Raw genomic sequence first — 19856 nt, forward strand, 5'->3', positions numbered from 1 at the left:
CACATCTTTTTCTCCACCTTTCTTTTTCTTTGTTTTTTTATGATTTCCACACACTCGGAATGGGTTCCGGCTCGCCGAGAGAGACGCCCTCCTCACTCTTCCCCTCCGTGTTTTTGTGTGAAGGGTTGCATGTGACCAGGCAGAGGCGGGGCTCTGCCTGCAGATCTGGGGGCGGAGCAGAAATGCCCACAAGGATCCTCCCACTCCTTTCTGCAACATCTATCCTTTCCTCTTCTTCTTTTGGAGATGAAACACATTCTCCCTTCACCTCCCTTCTGCTCCCTTACTATCTGCTCTCCCCCTCCTCCTGCTCTTTTATTTTATTTGCAGTTGCATCAGCGCTCCTCCTCCTCTTCTAACATGCACGTCCCTGATTGGTTGGAGTCTTGACAGCTCCTCAGTTTGCATGTGACACCACACTCCCCTCTCCCCCCAGCTTGGAGTTTGAGTTTTCTTTCTGTTGGGCAGACCTCGGTGACCTGTTCCACCTCATTTTTTTGCCCCTGTGATAGCGTGGTTGAGAGGGAGCATGGTTGAGGCTTTGGGGTGGGGTTTGGGATGGGAAGGGAATGCTGTGAAGGTTAATCACTAACGATGTCTATTCTATGGTGTGTCATGTGCTGTTCTGTTCTGCTGATGTCTTCTACTGTCCCACGCTGTGATCTACTGTGTGATCTACTGTCCCACGATGCGATCTACTGTCTCCCATACTGTGATCTACGGTGTGATCTACTGTCCCACGCTGTGATCTACTGTCCACACTGTGATATACTATGGGATCTACTGCCCCACGCTGTGATCTACTGTCCCACACTCTGATCTACTGTGTGATCTACTGTTCCATGATGTGATCTACTGTCCCATGATGTGATCTACTGTGGGATCTACTGTCCCACGCTGTGATCTACTGCCCCACCCTGTGATATACTGTGTGATCTACTGTTCCACGCCATAATCTACTGTCCCATGCTCTGATCTACTGTGATCTACTGTTCCACGCCGTGATCTACTGTGTGATCACTGTTCCACACTGTGACCTACTGTCCCACACTGTGATCTACTTGTTGATCTACTGTCTGATGCTGGGATCTACTGTGTGATCTACTACCCCACGCTGTTATCTACTATGTGATCTACTGTGCGACGCTGTCTTCTACTGTCCCATGCTGTGATCTACTGTGTGATGTACTGTCCCATGCTGGGATCTACCATGTGATCTACTGTCCCATGCTTTGATCTACTGTGTGATCTACTGTCCCATGCTGGGATCCACGCTGGGCTCTACTGTCCCATGCTGTGATCTACTGTCTGGTGGCATGGCGTTGGGATTTCCAGGCAGAGAAGGTGCTGCTGTTTAACCAGGACACCAACCTGACAGCTCTGCTACTGGAAGCAAAAGACCTGGAGGCCCGGGTCATCATCCTGTCTGCCAGGTGGGTTTAGACACACACACACACACACACACACACACACACACACACACACACACACACACACACACACACACACACACACACACACACACACACACACACACATGCACACACACAATGTCAACATATAAGGATATTGCAGTTTGTAGGAAAGGCTTTCTAAGATAAATGTAATGAAGGTCTTTATTGTCTATAGTACAGGCTCTAGCTATGTCTTAGCATTTTATCTAAGGGTGTGCGTGTGTGTGTGTGTCTCTGTGAGTGTGTGTGAGTGTGTGTCTGTCTGTCTCTGAGTGTGTGTGTCTGTCTCTGTGAGACTGTGTGTGTGTATCTGTGAGTGTGTGTGTGTGTGTGTGTGTGTGTGTGTGTGTCTCTCTCTCTCTCTCTCTTTCCAGTGAGGATGAAGCAGCCTCAGTGTACAAAGCAGCACGGCAGCTCAACATGACAGGATCAGGTTATGTGTGGCTGGTGGGAGAGAGAGAGATGACTGGCAAGGCACTGAGCGAAGCCCCGGATGGTAAGACCCCCCCCCCCAGCCCTGGACACCAGAGGCTGTCTATCTCTTCGTGTCTCTCTCTCTCTGTCTCTCTTCTCTCTGTGATGAAGTGGTGACTCCTCTTCATGGCGTTCTTCAGACTGGTTGAACGTTTAAACATCTCAGAGAAGTGAAGCCTCCATGTTTAAAGGTTCAGACCAGCAGCAGCTTTGCTCTCTTCTGCATTTTAGCTGTGGCTTTACATGTGTGTAACATTAACATCTGTTGTTGTCTCATCTTTTATAGCGTGTCTCCGCCTGCCCGCCGCCTCTATGTACTCTAAACAATCCAGTAACACAACTCTGTTTCAGTTCTGTCCAGCTGTGTGTGTGTGTGTGTGTGTGTGTGTGTGTGTGTTTGTGTGTGTCTGTCTATGTGTGTCTATGTGTGTGTCTGGATCTGTGTGTGTCTATATGTGTGTGTGTGTGTGTGCTGACTGTGGGGGAGGAGTAGTCTGTGTTTGTCCCCCACCCACACACACACACTGTGATGTGTGTCTTAAACCGACTGGTAAGATTCCGCCGCCGTATCCCGTTCCCTGTCTGATGGCATGTGCCCGGTCAGTAGTAGCCCCGCCCACCTCTGAGCAGCTGAGTTGCGGGGGGGGGGGGGTTGTGACCATCATGAAAAGAGGGCTAGACAGAGCAGCCTGGTGAATGTTCCTTGAGCAAGGCACTTGGGCTGGTGTTCGGACCTCGGACCTTTGGGGGGAGGGGGCAGGTTGAATGCTGAGGTCTTATGACGGACATTTGCCAAGGTAATGACATCATCAGGTAGGGCGGAGTCTGGCTGACTGGGTCCACCTGCTGCCTTCTTCTTTGAATCCTCTTCTTTTTTATTTCTTGTGAACCATGCCCAGCCTGTTCACTTTTACAAGGCAGGGGTCATTTCCAACACGTGTGTGGCAGCAGCTTCTGACCACTGTGGGTTTGTCACGTGTGAATCATGACACACGTTGTAAACACGGGCTGAGTTCATAAGTAACATGTGATGTGTGTCATCCCATCATGTGGATATGCAGAAAATAACCCCACGCTTTTTAAAAGTACAGCAACTCTGAAAAAACCTACAAACTCTTTGTCTCTATCAGAGGAGTCTGGGCTTCTGTCCAGTAAGTAGTTTCAAATGAAAACCTTTTAAATTGACTAGACTTCCTGTGTGGTTTGAGCTGGCAGTACCTTCTTGTACTGGGCCACATCGGCTGGTTGACGTGAGCACCCAGACGTAGAAGAAAAAAGGTTGAGTGATGAGCAGAGACCTTCACGCCTCTGTAGGGTTGATGTGGAACACAAGGTCCCGCTTCTGTTTCCTCGCCTCACTGTGTGAAATGAACAGTGTGTGTGAAGTAAGTGAACAGTGTGTGTGAAGTAACTGAACAGTGTGTGTGAAGTAAGTGAACAGTGTGTGTGAAGTAAGTGAACAGTGTGTATGAAGTAAGTGAACAGTGTGTATGAAGTAAGTGAACAGTGTGTGTGAAGTAAGTGAAGAGTGTGTGTGAAGTAAGTGAACAGTGTGTGTGAAGTAAGTGAACAGTGTGTGAAGTGAAGTGGTTGTGAAGTAAGTGAAGAGTGTGTGTGAAGTGAACAGTGTGTGTGAAGTAAGTGAACAGTGTGTGTGAAGTAAGTGAACATTGTGAAGTGAACACTGTGAAGTGAAGTGGTTGTGAATTAAGTGAACAGTATGTGAAGTGAACAGTGTGTGTGAAGTAAGTGAACAGTGTGTGTGACGTGAACAGTGTGTGTGAAGTACGTGAACATTGTGAAGTGAACACTGTGTGAAGTGAACAGTGTGAATTAAGTGAACAGTATGTGAAGTAAGTGAACTGTGTGTGAACTGAAAAGTGTGTGAACAGTGTGTGTGAAGTGAACAGTGTGTGTGTGAAGTAAACATTGTGTAAAGTAAGTGAAGAGTGTGTGAAGTAAGTGAACTGTGTGTGAAGTGAACAGTATGTGAAGTAAGTGAACAGTGTGTGAAGTAAGTGAACAGTATGTGAATTAAGTGAACAGTGTGTGAAGTAAGTGAACAGTTTATGAAGTGAAGTGGTTGTGAAGTAAGTGAACTGTGTGTGAACTGAACAGTGTGTGAACAGTGTGTGTGAAGTGAACAGTGTGTGTGAAGTAAGTGAACAGTGTGTGTGAAGTAAGTGAACTGTGTGTGAAGTGAACAGTGTGTGTGAAATGAACAGTGTGTGTGAAGTAAGTGAACTGTGTGTGAAGTAAGTGAACTGTGTGTGAAGTGAACAGTGTGTGAACAGTGTGTGTGAAGTGAACAGTGTGTGTGAAGTAAGTGAACTGTGTGTGAAGTGAACAGTGTGTGAATTAAGTGAACAGTATGTGAAGTAAGTGAACTGTGTGTGAAGTGAACAGTGTGTGTGAAGTGAACAGTGTGTGTGAAGTAAGTGAACTGTGTGTGAAGTGAACAGTGTGTGAATTAAGTGAACAGTATGTGAAGTAAGTGAACTGTGTGTGAACTGAACAGTGTGAACAGTGTGTGTGAAGTGAACAGTGTGTGTGTGTGAAGTAAACAGTGTGTGAAGTAAGTGAACAGTGTGTGAAGTGACCAATGTGGCGTTAAGACTCACACTGTTAAAGACATCACATCCAAAACACTTCATTCATCAGCTGCCTTTTACATCCTCAGCTTATCCTCACAACAGTGTAACATGGTTGACACCAGCATCATTGAAAGAGAGAGAGAGAGAGAGAGAGAGAGAGAGAGTGTGTGTGTGTGTGTGTGTGTGTGTGTGTGAGGCATCAGTGACAGTCTGGGTCAGTCTGATGATGTGTTTATCACATTGCCAGGAATCTGTTGAAATCTGTAGCTTCATTTGTTCCCAAAACGAGTGTGAGCTGTGTGAGATCACAGCAGTAGCGTCTAACTCAGCTGTTGAGGCTGTCAGACACTTTCCAGATGATAGTTTCAGACAGTTCTCTTTGATTTTGCCTCAACATGAAATGTTCATAAAAAAATCTGTCCACAGATGTGTCTCTTCCTAAATTCTCCTGTTAAAAACCAGCCACAGAACAGATTTGACAGGGGCCTCATTCATCTATTGTTCGTATGTACAAATGTGTTCTCTCACATCCATGGGATTTTTTTTTTTTTAGCTCAGAAGATTGTCTGACAGTCATCAGCAAAGCCTGATGGTTAATTGTGATTCCTTCCCCCTAACATCTTTTATCTACGTCTTGCAACGATCCATCAGCCAGGCCTGAAAGACACCTGGGTCGGACAGGGTCAGCAGGTTCTGCACTGGTCTTTGAGACAAACCTCAGACCTAAAACATCCCATCAGTGTGTAAGAACATAATGTTATATGTGAACATCAGGGTCAGCAGGTTCTACACTGGTCTCTGAGACAAACCTCAGACCTAAAACATTCCATCAGTGTGTAAGAACATAATGTTATATGTTAACATTAGGGTCAGCAGTTCTACACTGGTCTCTGAGACAAACCTCAGACCTAAAACATTCTATCAGTGTGTAAGAACATAATGTTTTAGTTAACATCAGGGTCAGCAGGTTCTACACTGGTCTCTGAGACAAACCTCAGACCTAAAACATTCCATCAGTGTGTAAGAACATAATGTTATATGTTAACATCAGGGTCAGCAGGTTCTACACTGGTCTCTGAGACAAACCTCAGGACTAAAACTGTTGTGGTTACACCGCCCCGACCTGCCTCCCCGGCACGTTCAAGCCACTCCCCCAGCTCGGACGTGCCGAAAACATCCGAGCGCTCGGCTCGCGCTCTGAGGAGACGAGCGCTGCACTGCACCAGGTGTTTGCCATCATCCATCAGGCACACCTGTGGCAATCAGGCAGCCTTCTACAAGAAGCCTCCCAGAACGTCTCTCAGTGCTTCGACGTACTGAACCCTGCGGTAAAGTTCTGACAAGCCCTCCAGCGTTCCTTGCATTCTGTTTATTCCCCAGTGTCTTATCTTCGTGTCTCTGTTTCCTCCCAAGACTCTCCCTCCGCGATTTCCACGGCTCCCCGCGTCTCCCTCGTCCCCAGCGACCTTCACGTTTCTCCCCGGACCTCTCCTGCAATCTCCCCCCTTGTCCCTCTATCTGGACCCCTCCTTTCGGACTCGACTTCCCGGATCTCGGACCTGGACTTTCTCGGACAACCCCTCTTGGATCACGGACTGGACTTTCTCGCCAGGTGCACGCACATTTTTTCAACACCTCCTGGTCATTTACATACCGCACCACACATTGGCTAAAAACACTCACACATAGTTATTCACGCAAACCACGGGACACCACACATAGTTTATTCACACATCCCACTAACAGAACGCCTTTTTTCACCATACATTTCCCTCCCACAATAAAACCTCCCTTTGTGGCTTTTGAAGTCATCTCCTGTCTGTCTGTCTTGGGTTTCGCCACACGGTTCTGGTGCGCGGGCACAACAGAACGTCGAAGCCATTATGGACCCAGGCAAACCCAAGGAGCGGACGGTCCCTGTGACGCCCCTGAGCCCCGTCCCCCTAGAGGCAGTAGTAAGAAGTCACAGTTGCCAACTTGCCTCTCTCTGCTTAGAGCTTACTACTGCCTTCACCCGTGTCACCGGAGAGATCAGCGATCTTCAGTCCGGCTCCCAGGCCGCGACGAGCACGTTAGATGCCCTCACCGCGCAGATCGCTGCACTCTCCACAGCGGTCTCCAGGATGAGCGACCACCCTGCCCTGGCCTCGGTCTCTGCCCCCAGCTCGGCCTCCGGTTTCCCCGTTCCTGGTCCCGACGTTCCCCGTCCGAGTCAACCCCCACTGGACCCCCGGTGCGAGCCTAACCTCCCCTGCCCCAAGGCCTTCGGTGGGGAGTTCGAGCTGTGCAGGGGTTTCCTTGGTCAGTGTGAGCTCCTGTTCAAACACCAGCCAGCTAGGTATAGGACAGGAGAGACCAAGGTAGCCCTTGTCATGTCCCTCCTCACCGGCAAAGCCCTCAGCTGGGCCATAGCGGCGGTAGGCCATACCGAGCAGCTCGCCTCGGACTATGGTGCCTTCCGCCGCGAGTTCAATCTGGTGTTCGACCACCCAGCTGACGGGCAGGACGCTGCCGGCCGCCTCCATTCCATCCAACAGGGAGCCAGGTCGGTGGCAGAGTATTCCCTGGAGGTAAGGATACTCGCGGCAGACAGTGGGTGGGATGACACTGCGCTCAAGAGCGCGTACAGGAGGGGGCTGAGCGAGCCCATCAAAGATCTTATCGTTCGGGACCGCCCTGCCTCCTTCAACGAGCTCGTCACCCTCGCCCTCCAGATGGACGAACGGCTGCGGGAGCGGCGCCAGGAACGCGCCCCGCGCGCTGGCCCCTCCCATAGACCAACCCCCGTCCGTCCTACCGGTGCCTTCCCTGGGTCAGCGTCCCGTGGGCTCTCTCCACCCTCACACTCCCCCTCGCAACCCTGGGTGGCTTCTGGATCCAGGCCGGAGGAGGAGCCCATGCAGTTGGGTCGGTCACGGCTCCCGCTGGAAGTTAGGGAGCAGAGGATGCATGGCCACCTCTGCCTCTACTGCGGGAGGTCGGGCCACTATATCAAGGCCTGCCCGACTCGCCCAAAAAGACCCGGCTCACTAGTGAGGGGTGTCCTAGTGAGTCTGACGACCCTTCCTCAGCCCCAGCCCAAGAAGGAGCACAACCACCTTTTTCCGGTCACTCTCACCTGGGGTAACCGCTCACTGTCTGTTGGTGCACTCCTGGATTCGGGGGCGGACGAGTGTTTGATGGACACCTCGCTGGCCCGGCAGGCCGGCATTCCACTCGTCCCCCTAGACACACCCCTCACAGCCCAAGCCCTAGATGGACGTTCACTTGGTAAAATCACACACAGCACTGCTTCCCTCACCCTCACTCTTCACGTGGAAGCTATCCGTTTCTTGGTTTTGCACGCCCCCACAGCGCCCCTGGTGTTAGGAAGACCGTGGTTGGAACGGCACGATCCCTACATCTCTTGGTCTACTGGGCGGATTTTGGGTTGGAGCGTTGCGTGTCATGCCAACTGCCTTCGCTCCGCCCACTCCCCGTCCAGCGGCCTCAGACCCGTGCCTCCTCCCACGGATCTCACTGGTGTTCCTTCCATTTATCACGATTTAGCCCCTGTATTTAGTAAAGAGAGTGCACTTTCCCTCCCCCCTCACCGTCCCTATGATTGTGCCATAGATCTCTTTCCCGGGGCCGCCCTTCCCACCGGTCGGTTGTATAACCTCTCCGTCCCAGAGAAGGAGGCTATGCGCAATTATATCACTGAGTCCCTGGCCTCAGGAATCATAAGGCCCTCGTCTTCCCCGGTGGCGGCGGGCTTCTTTTTTGTGGCAAAGAAGGAGGGCAGCCTGAGGCCTTGCATAGATTATCGAATGTTAAATAATATCACGGTGAAACATAAATACCCACTCCCCCTTATGAGTTCCACGTTCGAGCCACTCACGCCACGGTGTTCACGAAGCTGGACCTGCGCAGCGCGTACCACCTGGTGCGCATCCGGGAAGGGGATGAATGGAAGACGGCCTTCAACACCCACCTAGCGCATTTCGAGTACCTCGTTATGCCCTTCGGCCTCACCAACGCCCCGGCCGTCTTCCAGGCATTGGTCAACGACGTGCTCCGGGACATGCTGAACACGTTCGCGGTGGTGTACCTGGATGACATACTCGTGTTCTCCAGGACTGAGGAGGAACACCACCAGCATGTCCGCCTGGTCCTCCAACGGCTGCTGGAGAACAGGCTCTTCGTGAAAGCCGAGAAGTGCGTGTTCCACTCCGCCTCCGTGGAGTTCCTTGGCCACATCGTGGAGAAGGGGCTCGTCCGCACTGACCCCAGGAAGACCCGAGCGGTGGAGGAGTGGGCACGGCCCACCAACAGGACGCAACTCCAGCGCTTCCTGGGGTTTGCAAACTTCTACCGGCGCTTCATCAGGGGGTTCAGCCGTGTGGCTGCCCCCCTCACTGCACTCACCTCCAACCTCCGCCCCTTCTCCTGGACCTCGGAGGCGGAAGCCGCCTTCTTGGCCCTGAAGAGGCTGTTCACAACGGCTCCGGTGCTCGCCCACCCGGACCCGTGCAGACAGTTCATCGTGGAGGTGGATGCATCGGACACGGGCATCGGAGCCGTCCTCTCCCAGCGGTCGGAGGAGGACCAGAAGATCCACCCGTGCGCCTTCTCCCGGCGTTTCAGTCCTGCGGAGAAGAATTATGACATCGGCAACAGGGAGTTGCTGGCCGTCCACGCCGCCCTAGAGGAGTGGAGACACTGGCTGGAGGGAGCAGGGCAGCCGTTCATCGTATGGTCCGATCACAAAAACCTGACCTACATACGGACGGCTAAGAGGCTCAACCCCAGGCAGGCGCGCTGGGCTCTCTTCTTCAGCCGGTTCGACTTCACCCTCACCTACTGCCCGGGCACCAAGAACGTCAGGGCAGACGCCCTCTCCCGTCTGTTTCCCGAGGGGTCCCCTGACGCCCCAGACACCATCCTTCCCCCGGCCCGGGTGGTGGGCGCCGTCACCTGGGCCATCGAATCAGTGGTGAGAAGGGCCAAGCGCGCCCATCCCGACCCAGGCAATGGACCCCGGAACCGGCTATTTGTGCCTCCCTCTGTCCGGCCCCAGGTGCTGGAGTGGGGCCACTCCAGCCATCTTGCCTGCCACCCCGGTGTCTACCGAACGGCGGCCTTCATCCGCAGGGGTTTCTGGTGGCCCACCATGGAGGCAGACACCAGAGAGTTCGTGGCAGCCTGCACCACCTGCGCCCGCAGCAAGGCTCTCCATCGCCCTCCAGCAGGTCTCCTGCGCCCCCTTCCTGTCCCCGGCCGACCTTGGTCCCACATTGCCTTGGACTTTGTAACTGGCCTCCCCGTGTCCCAAGGCAATGACACCATCCTGACCATTGTCGACCGGTTTTCCAAGGCCGTCCATTTTGTTGCCCTCACCAAACTCCCCTCTGCAGCCGAGACGGCGGACCTTCTCGTCTCCCACGTCGTCCGACCTCATGGGATTCCCCTGGACATTGTCTCTGACCGTGGTCCCCAGTTCACTTCGAAGGTATGGCAGGCCTTCTGTAAGGGGATTGGGGCCACGGTCAGCCTCTCCTCCGGGTATCACCCCCAGACCAATGGGCAGGCAGAGCGGGCCAATCAAGCCCTGGAGGCGGCTTTGCGTTGCGTTACCACCAGCAACCCCGCCTCCTGGAGCAAGTACCTGCCCTGGGTGGAGTACTCGCTCAACTCCATGGAGAGTTCGGCTACCGGTTTGTCCCCCTTCGAGTGTTCCCTGGGCTATCAACCCCCTCTGTTCCCCCATCAGGAGTTGGAGGTAGCGGTCCCGTCCACGAGGGCCCATCTCCGCCGATGCCGGCGTGTTTGGAAGACCGCCCGGGCCGCTGTGTTGCGAGCTACAGAGCGGGCCCGGCGCAGCGCCAACCGGCGGAGAGTGCCGGCCCCAGCTTATCGACCTGGCCAGAGGGTATGGCTCCTGGCCCGGGACCTGCCCCTCCCTACCCTCAACCGGAAGCTGGCTCCCCGCTTCGTCGGTCCCTACACCATCGACCGCATCGTCAACCCTTCGGCGGTGCGTCTCCATCTCCCTACCTCACTCAAGATCCATCCCGTCTTCCATGTCTCGCGCCTCAAACCGGTAGCCACCAGCCCCCTGTCTCCCCCTGTCCAAGCTCCTCCACCCCCCAGGGTCCTCGACGGTGGTGACATGGTCTGGGATGTCGACCAGCTGCTCGCCGTACGCCGCCGGGGGCGTGGGTACCAATACCTGGTGGACTGGGTTGGCTATGGGCCCGAGGACCGCAGCTGGGTTCCCTGGTCCTACCTGGCCGACCCCGCACTCCTGGAGGAGTTCTATCGGGCCCACCCCAACGCCATCGGACGGTCGCCCGGTGTCTCCCGTAGGAGGGGGGGTCCTGTTGTGGTTACACCGCCCCGAGCTGCCTCCCCGGCACGTTCAAGCCACTCCCCCAGCTCGGACGTGCCGGAAACATCCGAGCACTCGGCTCGGCTCGCGCTCTGAGGAGACGAGCGCTGCACTGCACCAGGTGTTTGCCATCATCCATCAGGCACACCTGTGGCAATCAGGCAGCCTTCTACAAGAAGCCTCCCAGAACGTCTCTCGGTGCTTCGACGTACTGAACCCTGCGGTAAAGTTCTGACAAGCCCTCCAGCGTTCCTTGCATTCTGTTTATTCCCCAGTGTCTTATCTTCGTGTCTCTGTTTCCTCCCAAGACTCTCCCTCTGCGATTTCCACGGCTCCCCGCGTCTCCCTCGTCCCCAGCGACCTTCACGTTTCTCCCCGGACCTCTCCTGCGATCTCCCCCCTTGTCCCTCTATCTGGACCCCTCCTTTCGGACTCGACTTCCCGGATCTCGGACCTGGACTTTCTCGGACAACCCCTCTTGGATCACGGACTGGACTTTCTCGCCAGGTGCACGCACATTTTTTTCAACACCTCCTGGTCATTTACCTACCGCACCACACATTGGCTAAAAACACTCACACATAGTTATTCACGCAAACCACGGGACACCACACATAGTTTATTCACACATCCCACTAACAGAACGCCTTTTTTCACCATACATTTCCCTCCCACAATAAAACCTCCCTTTGTGGCTTTTGAAGTCATCTCGTGTCTGTCTGTCTTGGGTTTCGCCACACGGGTCTGGTTCTGGTGCGCGGGCACAACAAAAACATTCCATCAGTGTGTAAGAACATAATGTTATATGTTAACATCAGGGTCAGCAGTTCTACACTGGTCTCTGAGACAAACCTCAGGACTAAAACATTCCATCAGTGTGTAAGAACATAATGTTATATGTTAACATCAGGGTCAGCAGGTTCTACACTGGTCTCTGAGACAAACCTCAGACCTAAAACAGTCCATCAGTGTGTAATAACATAATGTTATATCTTAACATCAGGGTCAGCAGTTCTACACTGGTCTCTGAGACAAACCTCAGACCTAAAACATTCTATCAGTGTGTAAGAACATAATGTTATATGTTAACATCAGGGTCAGCAGTTCTACACTGGTCTCTGAGACAAACCTCAGACCTAAAACATTCCATCAGTGTGTAAGAACATAATGTTATATGTTAACATCAGGGTCAGCAGTTCTGCACTGGTCTCTGAGACAAACCTCAGACCTAAAACAGTCCATCAGTGTGTAAGAACATGTTATATGTTAACATCAGGGTCAGCAGTTCTACACTGGTCTCTGAGACAAACCTCAGACCTAAAACATTCCATCAGTGTGTAAGAACATAATGTTATATGTTAACATCAGGGTCAGCAATTCTACACTGGTCTCTGAGACAAACCTCAGACCTAAAACATTCCATCAGTGTGTAATAACACATTTGTACATACAAACAAGTGATGATTAACCATTGATTAACACATACATTACTTCCACTTCCTGTGTAGACACCACATGCTAGCTGATAAAATTACTATCATAAGCAGGTGTGGACATTTGGGAATCTCTTTTATGTTTGTAGATATTTTATGTCACTATACATATTAAAGCAGTGCAGCCAGGTTTTTGAGGCTTGTTTGGCCTCATAGCTTGTTTCACTCTTTGAGCAATTTAGCATTTAATGGAAAATTAAAAGTGCTCTTTCTGAAACTATTTTCCAGAGAGGAGCCGCAGAGCAGCTCTGTGACATCGTGGATTTTCATGCGGTTTGTCTGCATCACACACTGATTGGCTGCATGAGTGGTTCAGCTGACACAGAAACAGCAAGACTCATCAGCACAGCAGCAACAGGAACCACTAGCTAGCTGCACTAGCTAGTGCAGCTGCACTAGCTAATGCAGCTGCACTACAGCGGCTGATAGCAAGGAGCTGTTTGCAGAACTCAGGTTTGCCATTGTTTTCTATGAGGTGTGCTAGCACTGCTAGCGGGCTGTTCCTACTAAGCTGAAGGATACTTGTGGCCATGTTTAAGAGCAGTGTGAGGAGTGTGTGGTGTAGATTTCCACCAGTTGAGTCCCCAGTGTCACAGTGTGTTACAGTCGTTTTCTGCAGAGACAAAGGGTTGTGTGTTTTTGGAGTGCAGCTCCCTCTCTCCTGCATGTGTTAAAGTGACGGTGCACACACTGCCTGTCAACCTGTCAACTAAAGTTTTAGCAGACACAAGCCTGAAGCCCCATGAGTGTGCGTGTGTGTCTTTGGAAATCAAAACTGATGATTCACATTCCTGACTTTTTCCACTTAGGCCTATGATTGATTTGATTATGTGTGTGTGTGTGTGTGTGTGTGTGTGTGTGTGTGTGTGTGTGTGTGTGTGTGTGTGTGTGTGTGTGCGTGTGCGTATGTGTGCAAAATTTCACCCTCTTTGCTGTAGCTAACCTTGTTTTTTGTGTGTGTGTTGGTGTGCATATATGTGATTTACATTTTTCTGTGTGCGGGCACGTGTGTTTGTGTGTGTGTGTGTGTGTGTGTGTGTGTGTATGGGTATGTATGTATATGATGTGTATGTGATATGTATGCATATGCGTGTGTGTGCACGTCTGTGCGCACGTCTGTGCACATGTGTGTGTGTGTGCGTGCGTGCTCCCAGGCTTGCTGGGTCTTCAGCTGATAAACGGTAAGAATGAGTCGGCCCACATCGCAGACGCCGTGTCGGTTGTGGGTCAGTCACTGCAGGAGCTCTTTGAGAAGGAGAACATCACAGAACCTCCGCGGGGCTGCGTGGGAAACACCAACATCTGGAGAACCGGACCTCTCTTCAAAAGGTGGGTGTCTCAGCACTGACTCACCTCAGTCATGTCTGCCAACACTGGGTGAAAGGTTAAATGTTGTGGGTGCGATCTGAGTGCTGCTCTCTTGTGTTCAGTCATGTGAAAAAAAATAACGAGTCACATGAGACAAGACATGCTGATTTAAATAATACTTTAGTGGATACGCATCAAGAACAACGGCGATGTGCAGAACTGTAGCAACTACAGAGGTATAAAGTTGATCAGTCACAGCATGAAGATTTGGGAAAGAGTAATAGAAGCTAGGTTAAGAGGAGAGGTGATGATCAGCAGCAGCAGTATGGTTTCATGTCATGAAAGAGCATCACAGATGTGATGTTTGCTTTGAGAATGTTGATGGAGAAGTATAGAGAAGGACAGAAGGAGGTACATTGTGTCTTTGTAGATTTAGAGAAAGCATATGACAGGGTGCCGAGAGAGGAGGTGTGGTATTGTATGAGGAGGTCGGGAGTTGCAGAGAATTATGTAGGAGTGGTGCAGGATACGTATGAGGGCAGTGTGACAGTGGTTAGGTGTGTGGTTGGAATGACAGATGGGGTCAAGGTGGAGGTGGGATTACATCAAGGATCGGCTCTCAGCCCTTTCTTGTTTGCAATAGTGATGGACAGGTTGATGGACGAGATCGAGAAGGAGTCTCCTTGGACTATGATGTTTGCAGATGACATTGTGATCTGTAGCGAGAGTAGGGTGCAGGTGGAGGAGAGGCTGGAGAGGTGGAGGTATGCACTGGAGAGAAGAGGAATGAAAGTCAGTCGGAGCAAGACGGAATACCTATGCGTGAATGAGAGGGAGGACAGTGGAATGCAAGGAGTAGAGATGATGAAGGTGATGAGTTTTAAATACTTGGGGTCAACTGTCCAAAGTAACAGGGAGTGCAGGAGAGAGGTGAAGAAGAGAGTGCAGGCAGGGTGGAGTGGGTGGAGAAGAGTGTAAGGAGTGATTTGTGACAGAAGGGTACCAGCAAGAGTTAAAGGGAAGGTTTACAGGATGGTTGTGAGACCAGCTATGTTATATGGTTTGGAGACAGTGGCACTGATTGAAAGACAGGAGGTGGAGCCGGAGGTGGCAGAGATGAAGATGATAAGATTTTCATTGGGAGTGATGAAGAAGGACAGGATTAGGAATGAATATATTAGGGGGACAGCTCAGGTTGGATGGTTTGGAGACAAAGCAAGAGAGGCAAGATTGAGATGGTTTGGACATGTGTGGAGGAGAGATACTGGGTATATTGGGAGAAGGATGCTGAATATGGAGCTGCCAGGGAACAGGAAGGCCAAAGAGGAGGTTTACAGATGTGGCGAGGGAGGACATGCAGGTGGCTTGTGTGACAGAGGACAGGAAGAGATGGGAATGGATGATCCGCTATGGCGACCCCTAACGGGAGCAGCTGAAAGTAGTAGTAGTAGTAGTAGTAGTAGTAGTAGTAGTAGAGAAGAGTCATATCTATAAACTCTTTCCATAGTGCAGGTTCACTCACAGGCCGTCCATCTTGTCCTCTGATTCATGTTTACACACTGAAAGCAACGTGGACACTTCTGTTATTAACAACACACATAGAGAAGTTACAAACACAGTCCTGCACATTTACATGCTAACAAATGTCCTCTGTTACACTTTGCATTTGTTTCATTCTATCTATCTATCTATCTATCTATCTATCTATCTATCTATCTATCTATCTATCTATCTATCTATCTATCTATCTATCTATCTATCTATCTATCTATCTATCTATCTATCTATCTATCTATCTATCTATCTATCTATCTATCTATCTATCTATCTATCTATCTATCTATCTGTCTGTCTGTCTGTCTATCTATCTGTCTGTCTGTCTGTCTGTCTGTCTGTCTGTCAGTGATGTGTTGGTTGTGGGATGAGGCAGGGTGGACTGTAGGGTGGTTTAGTTTTACTTGTAGTTTGTATGACTAAATGAGGTTCCTCTGTATTTAACAAACCTTTAAAGAGGATCAGTTATACAGCAGCCAGGAAGTCCGGTGGATCAGAACCACTGAAGCTCATTTAATCCTCACTGTGTGTCTGTTCAGCTGGAAAGTTCCAGTGGAATAATAAACCATCCCTTCATGACCTCTCCTCTCTCCTCTGTCTGTCTGTATGATCTACATAACAACTCATCTCCTCTCATCATGTTACTCAGTGATAATATCAACTCTCTTCAGAGATTGTAGAATGGCCGGTTCAAAACTCTTGACCGCCCGGAGGAATCTGTGTTGAGGCAGTCGCTTGGAAAGACTCCTTCCATCCATCATCTATACGAACTTAATCCATATCGGGGTCACGGAGGACTGGATCCTGTCCCAGGACTCCATCCTCCTTCAATAAGTGCCCTGAAGCAAAGTACTGAGTCCCTGACAGCTCCATTGAAAGTGATCATTAGCCAACAGAATACTGTGGTTGTACGAGGCAGCTCCCAGTGACGAGCAGTGTTACACAGCTGTAATACTACACTTTCCTGTTCCATAGATTTCAATTCAAACACACCAAACCAAACATGGAGGAATGTCTAATCTTGGTGGTGGATGTATGCATTTGTTATAACTTACTTACACGATCACAAAACGCAGAACAAAGAGGGGCTGCATGGTTTGCTGTGATATGAGGTGTCAGAATGGATGGTGTGCATATTCATTATTTTGTCTGCGTATTAACATTTGCTGCTATATTTAGCTGGCTAGCCTCCCACCTATGTGTTTCAGTTGTGTGGTGTTGGCATTAGCTACATAGGTAGCTAATGCCAACACAGATGGCACTAGTGCTAATCCTGGAGGAAGCAAGGGAATTACATCATCAGTGACGGAGCATTTGTAGTTTCTGTTGTATTTATTCAATTTGTTGGTGAAAATGAACCAAAGCTTTGTGATTGGTCTGCAGAGTACTGATGTCATCCAAGTACCCTGACGGTCTGACGGGTCGGATCGAGTTTAATGATGATGGTGATCGACGTTTCGCCACCTACAGCATCCTAAACTACCAGCAGAAACCTGGACGCCTGGTCCCAGTAGGGCTGTTCAACGGCTCGCAGGTATACCGCTTACTTTATCAGATTATCACAGATTATCTTTAATCAATATTTTATTTTTTATTAAAGCACAGGTTTACTTGTTTTGAACCAAGACTTGTTTGCAGTCAAGTCAAGCCAGTTTTATTTGTATAGCCCAATATCACAAATTACACATATGGCTTTACAGCAACACAACTTCCTGTCCCTAGAACCTCACGTCCGATAAGGAACAACTCCCTAAAAACCCTTTAACAGGGAGAAACCTCAGGGAGAGCACCAGAGGACGATCTCCCTCCCAAGATGGACAACGTGCAATGATGTTGTGTTTACACAATTTATACAACATTGAAAGATGATAACACAATTATAATGGAATGACAAAATATATGAAGAATATGATGAGCAGGATGTCAAGTAGTGTCCAGATGCCAGCAGAACAGCCCAGGACTTGAGCCATGCGACCAGCATCACCATGTAGACCTGACAGAGGACAGACTACACATGTACTACACAGGGGAGACTCACATCACACCATTCACACACACAGGAGAAGAGACAAGAAAAGACATTAGTCACACATCTTAGTGAGAGAAGGATACAACATTGAAACAGGATGACAAAACGGTATGGATTCATAAGATATATGAAGAATGTGACGAGGAGGATGCCAAGCACTGTCCAGGTGGCGACCGCCATCATCATGGAGACCTGGGAGGAGGACAGACTACACATGCACACAGTGGAGACGCACATCACACCATGCACATACACAGGATACAAGACAATAGAAAACATTAGTCTAGAGATGTTCTAATACAATTTTTCCTTCCCAATACCGATTCCAATAACTGAACTTGCGTATCGTCCGATACCGAGTACCGATCCGATACCAGTGCATTAAAAAATCATATAGTCAAGTCAAATTTATGTATAGAGCACATTTAAAAACAACCCACACTGGCCAAAGTGCTATACAGACCAGAGCAGGCGTGTACGTCATCAAGATGGCGCCGTGGACGGTCGCCTCGGTTCTGCGCTCTTGTACTTTTTCTGTGTTTGTTTCTTTGTTTAGTTTCCAGCGCCCCCTCACTGATCACATACAGCAGAGAAGAACGTTCAAGTCTCCAACTGTCCACTGCACAAACTCAACACACTTTCTTACCAACTTTAATTGAACAAAAGTCTTGCCGAGGTCTTGATTGGTACAGCCCTGTGTGGACTACGATGAAGACGCTGAAGCGGGAAGCAGCCGGAGCGCTCGTTAAACTGGGACAGTGGGGATTTAGAACTGCGCTCCCGTCAGGCCACCAGGTGAATGTCCACTCTCTGGCCAACAAGATGGACGAATTGGTACTCCTAAACAGAAAAAAACAGACTTTTCCAGATCTGCCGCCCTGTGTCTCACTGAAACCTGGATTAGTGAGCCTATCACAGACAGTACACTTCATCTGCTGCAGTTCCAACTCCTCCAGGCAGACCACAATACAACGCTATCGGGGAGAAAACGGGGTGGCAGCATATGCTTCTACATAAACGAAGGTTGGTGTGCGGATGTCACAGAGATGAAGAAATCATGCAGCCCTCATTAGAGACCTTTATCACCGACTGTACCATTCTATTCACCACGGCGTCATTTGTTCTGGTCGGTGTCCATATCCATCCCAGGCCTGTGTTAAAGAGGCATTAAAACACCTGGATGATCACCAGACTCCCTCCCTACTCATTACCCAATTACCCTCGGGGATGAATAAAGTATTCTGATTCTGATTCTGAGTATCCCTGAGGATTTTAACAGAGCAAACCTCAGCCACGAACTGCCAAAATACAGACAGCATGTTAAATGTCCCACCAGAGACATAATACTCTGGACCATCGCTACACAATATTAAAGGACGCCTATCACTCTGGCCCTGTGCAGCCCTGGGCCTCGCTGATCACTGTCTGATCATCTTATCCCAACCTACAGGCAGAAATTAGATATGCAAAGCCTGTGGCTAAAACTGTGAGGAAACCATCCCCCACACTGCAGGGAACCATCAGCTGTAGTGAAACTGTGATTTTTACTATGATAGTAGACAACTACAATTACAGTCGTGCTGTTTAACTGGACGTGTACTGTTCTGGCATCAGTCTTTATGCAAGATTAAGTCCCAGTGTTCTTGAGTTGGACTTGACACCTTAAAGACTGGGACTGGACTCAGACCAGCCCTGCTGAAGACTCTAACTTGGTGGTTTTTGGCTGAAAGGCTAACCGTACTTCATTAGAATTTGGCTGGACATCGCTCAAAACTGAGCAGACACAACCGTTACTGATCACCTCAGTACTGAGAGGCGAACATTTGACTAAATCTTCTCTCTAGACTTCAACACGGTCCAATGGGACAATCCATCAAACCTCCAAAAGCACTGGTATGTCTCCTTTTCAAAAGTGTGTTTCTGGCTGGACACAGATCTCATCTTTAAACGTCTGTCGTGATGTGATAGTCCTTGTGATGGGTGGTTGTACATCTGCTGTAGCAGATCACATCATACATGGTAGGTAAGTGAAGGGAAATGGAGGAGCACATGACATTTGAATTTTTTATACAGCAAAGAACATTTTTTTTCAGTGTCATATGAGATATTTGCAGTAAAGTGACAAATAGCATAACACCACTTTAGATTCTGCAATTGTAGATTCATGAAGTACCCTCAAGATATGTCGCTAAGCTAACAGCTAACAGTAGCCTTCAAACCTGAGCAGCCTTACTCTCACTAGCAGAGAAAGAGCCTGTGGACCCAAGTCCTCTGTGTGTGTGTGTGTGTGTGTGTGTGTGTGTCTGTAGGTGGTGATGAATACTCAGAGGAAGATCATTTGGCCTGGAGGAGAGACGGAGAAACCTCGAGGATACCAGATGTCAACCAGACTTAAGGTGCAGACATTACTACTATTAATATAACCACTTCTATTACTACCTCCAACCTGTTAACATAACTACTACTGTTACTGGACTCTGCTTTTAATACTATGAATGTAACTACAAGTACTACCTCTGCTACTGTTACTTCTATTAATACAACAACTACTACCACTATTACCACCACCACTACTACTAC

The 19856-nt window shown here is 49.7% G+C and overlaps 1 protein-coding gene across 2 annotated transcripts in view; it reads left to right on the top strand.

Annotated features, from left to right (window-relative positions):
- Window positions 1-19856, top strand: part of grin1b (glutamate receptor, ionotropic, N-methyl D-aspartate 1b) — a 90059-nt gene that overhangs the window by 30118 nt on the left and 40085 nt on the right. For both annotated transcript variants that reach the window (XM_056283673.1, XM_056283681.1), the window contains 5 exons: window positions 1336-1433; window positions 1829-1950; window positions 13540-13714; window positions 16631-16781; window positions 19586-19672. In XM_056283673.1, the coding sequence (XP_056139648.1) occupies window positions 1336-1433; window positions 1829-1950; window positions 13540-13714; window positions 16631-16781; window positions 19586-19672 (633 nt within the window). The remainder of the gene's footprint in view (window positions 1-1335; window positions 1434-1828; window positions 1951-13539; window positions 13715-16630; window positions 16782-19585; window positions 19673-19856) is intronic.

Source organism: Lampris incognitus, chromosome 1, assembly GCF_029633865.1.
Source record: "Lampris incognitus isolate fLamInc1 chromosome 1, fLamInc1.hap2, whole genome shotgun sequence".
NCBI classification, from domain to species: Eukaryota; Metazoa; Chordata; class Actinopteri; order Lampriformes; family Lampridae; genus Lampris; species Lampris incognitus.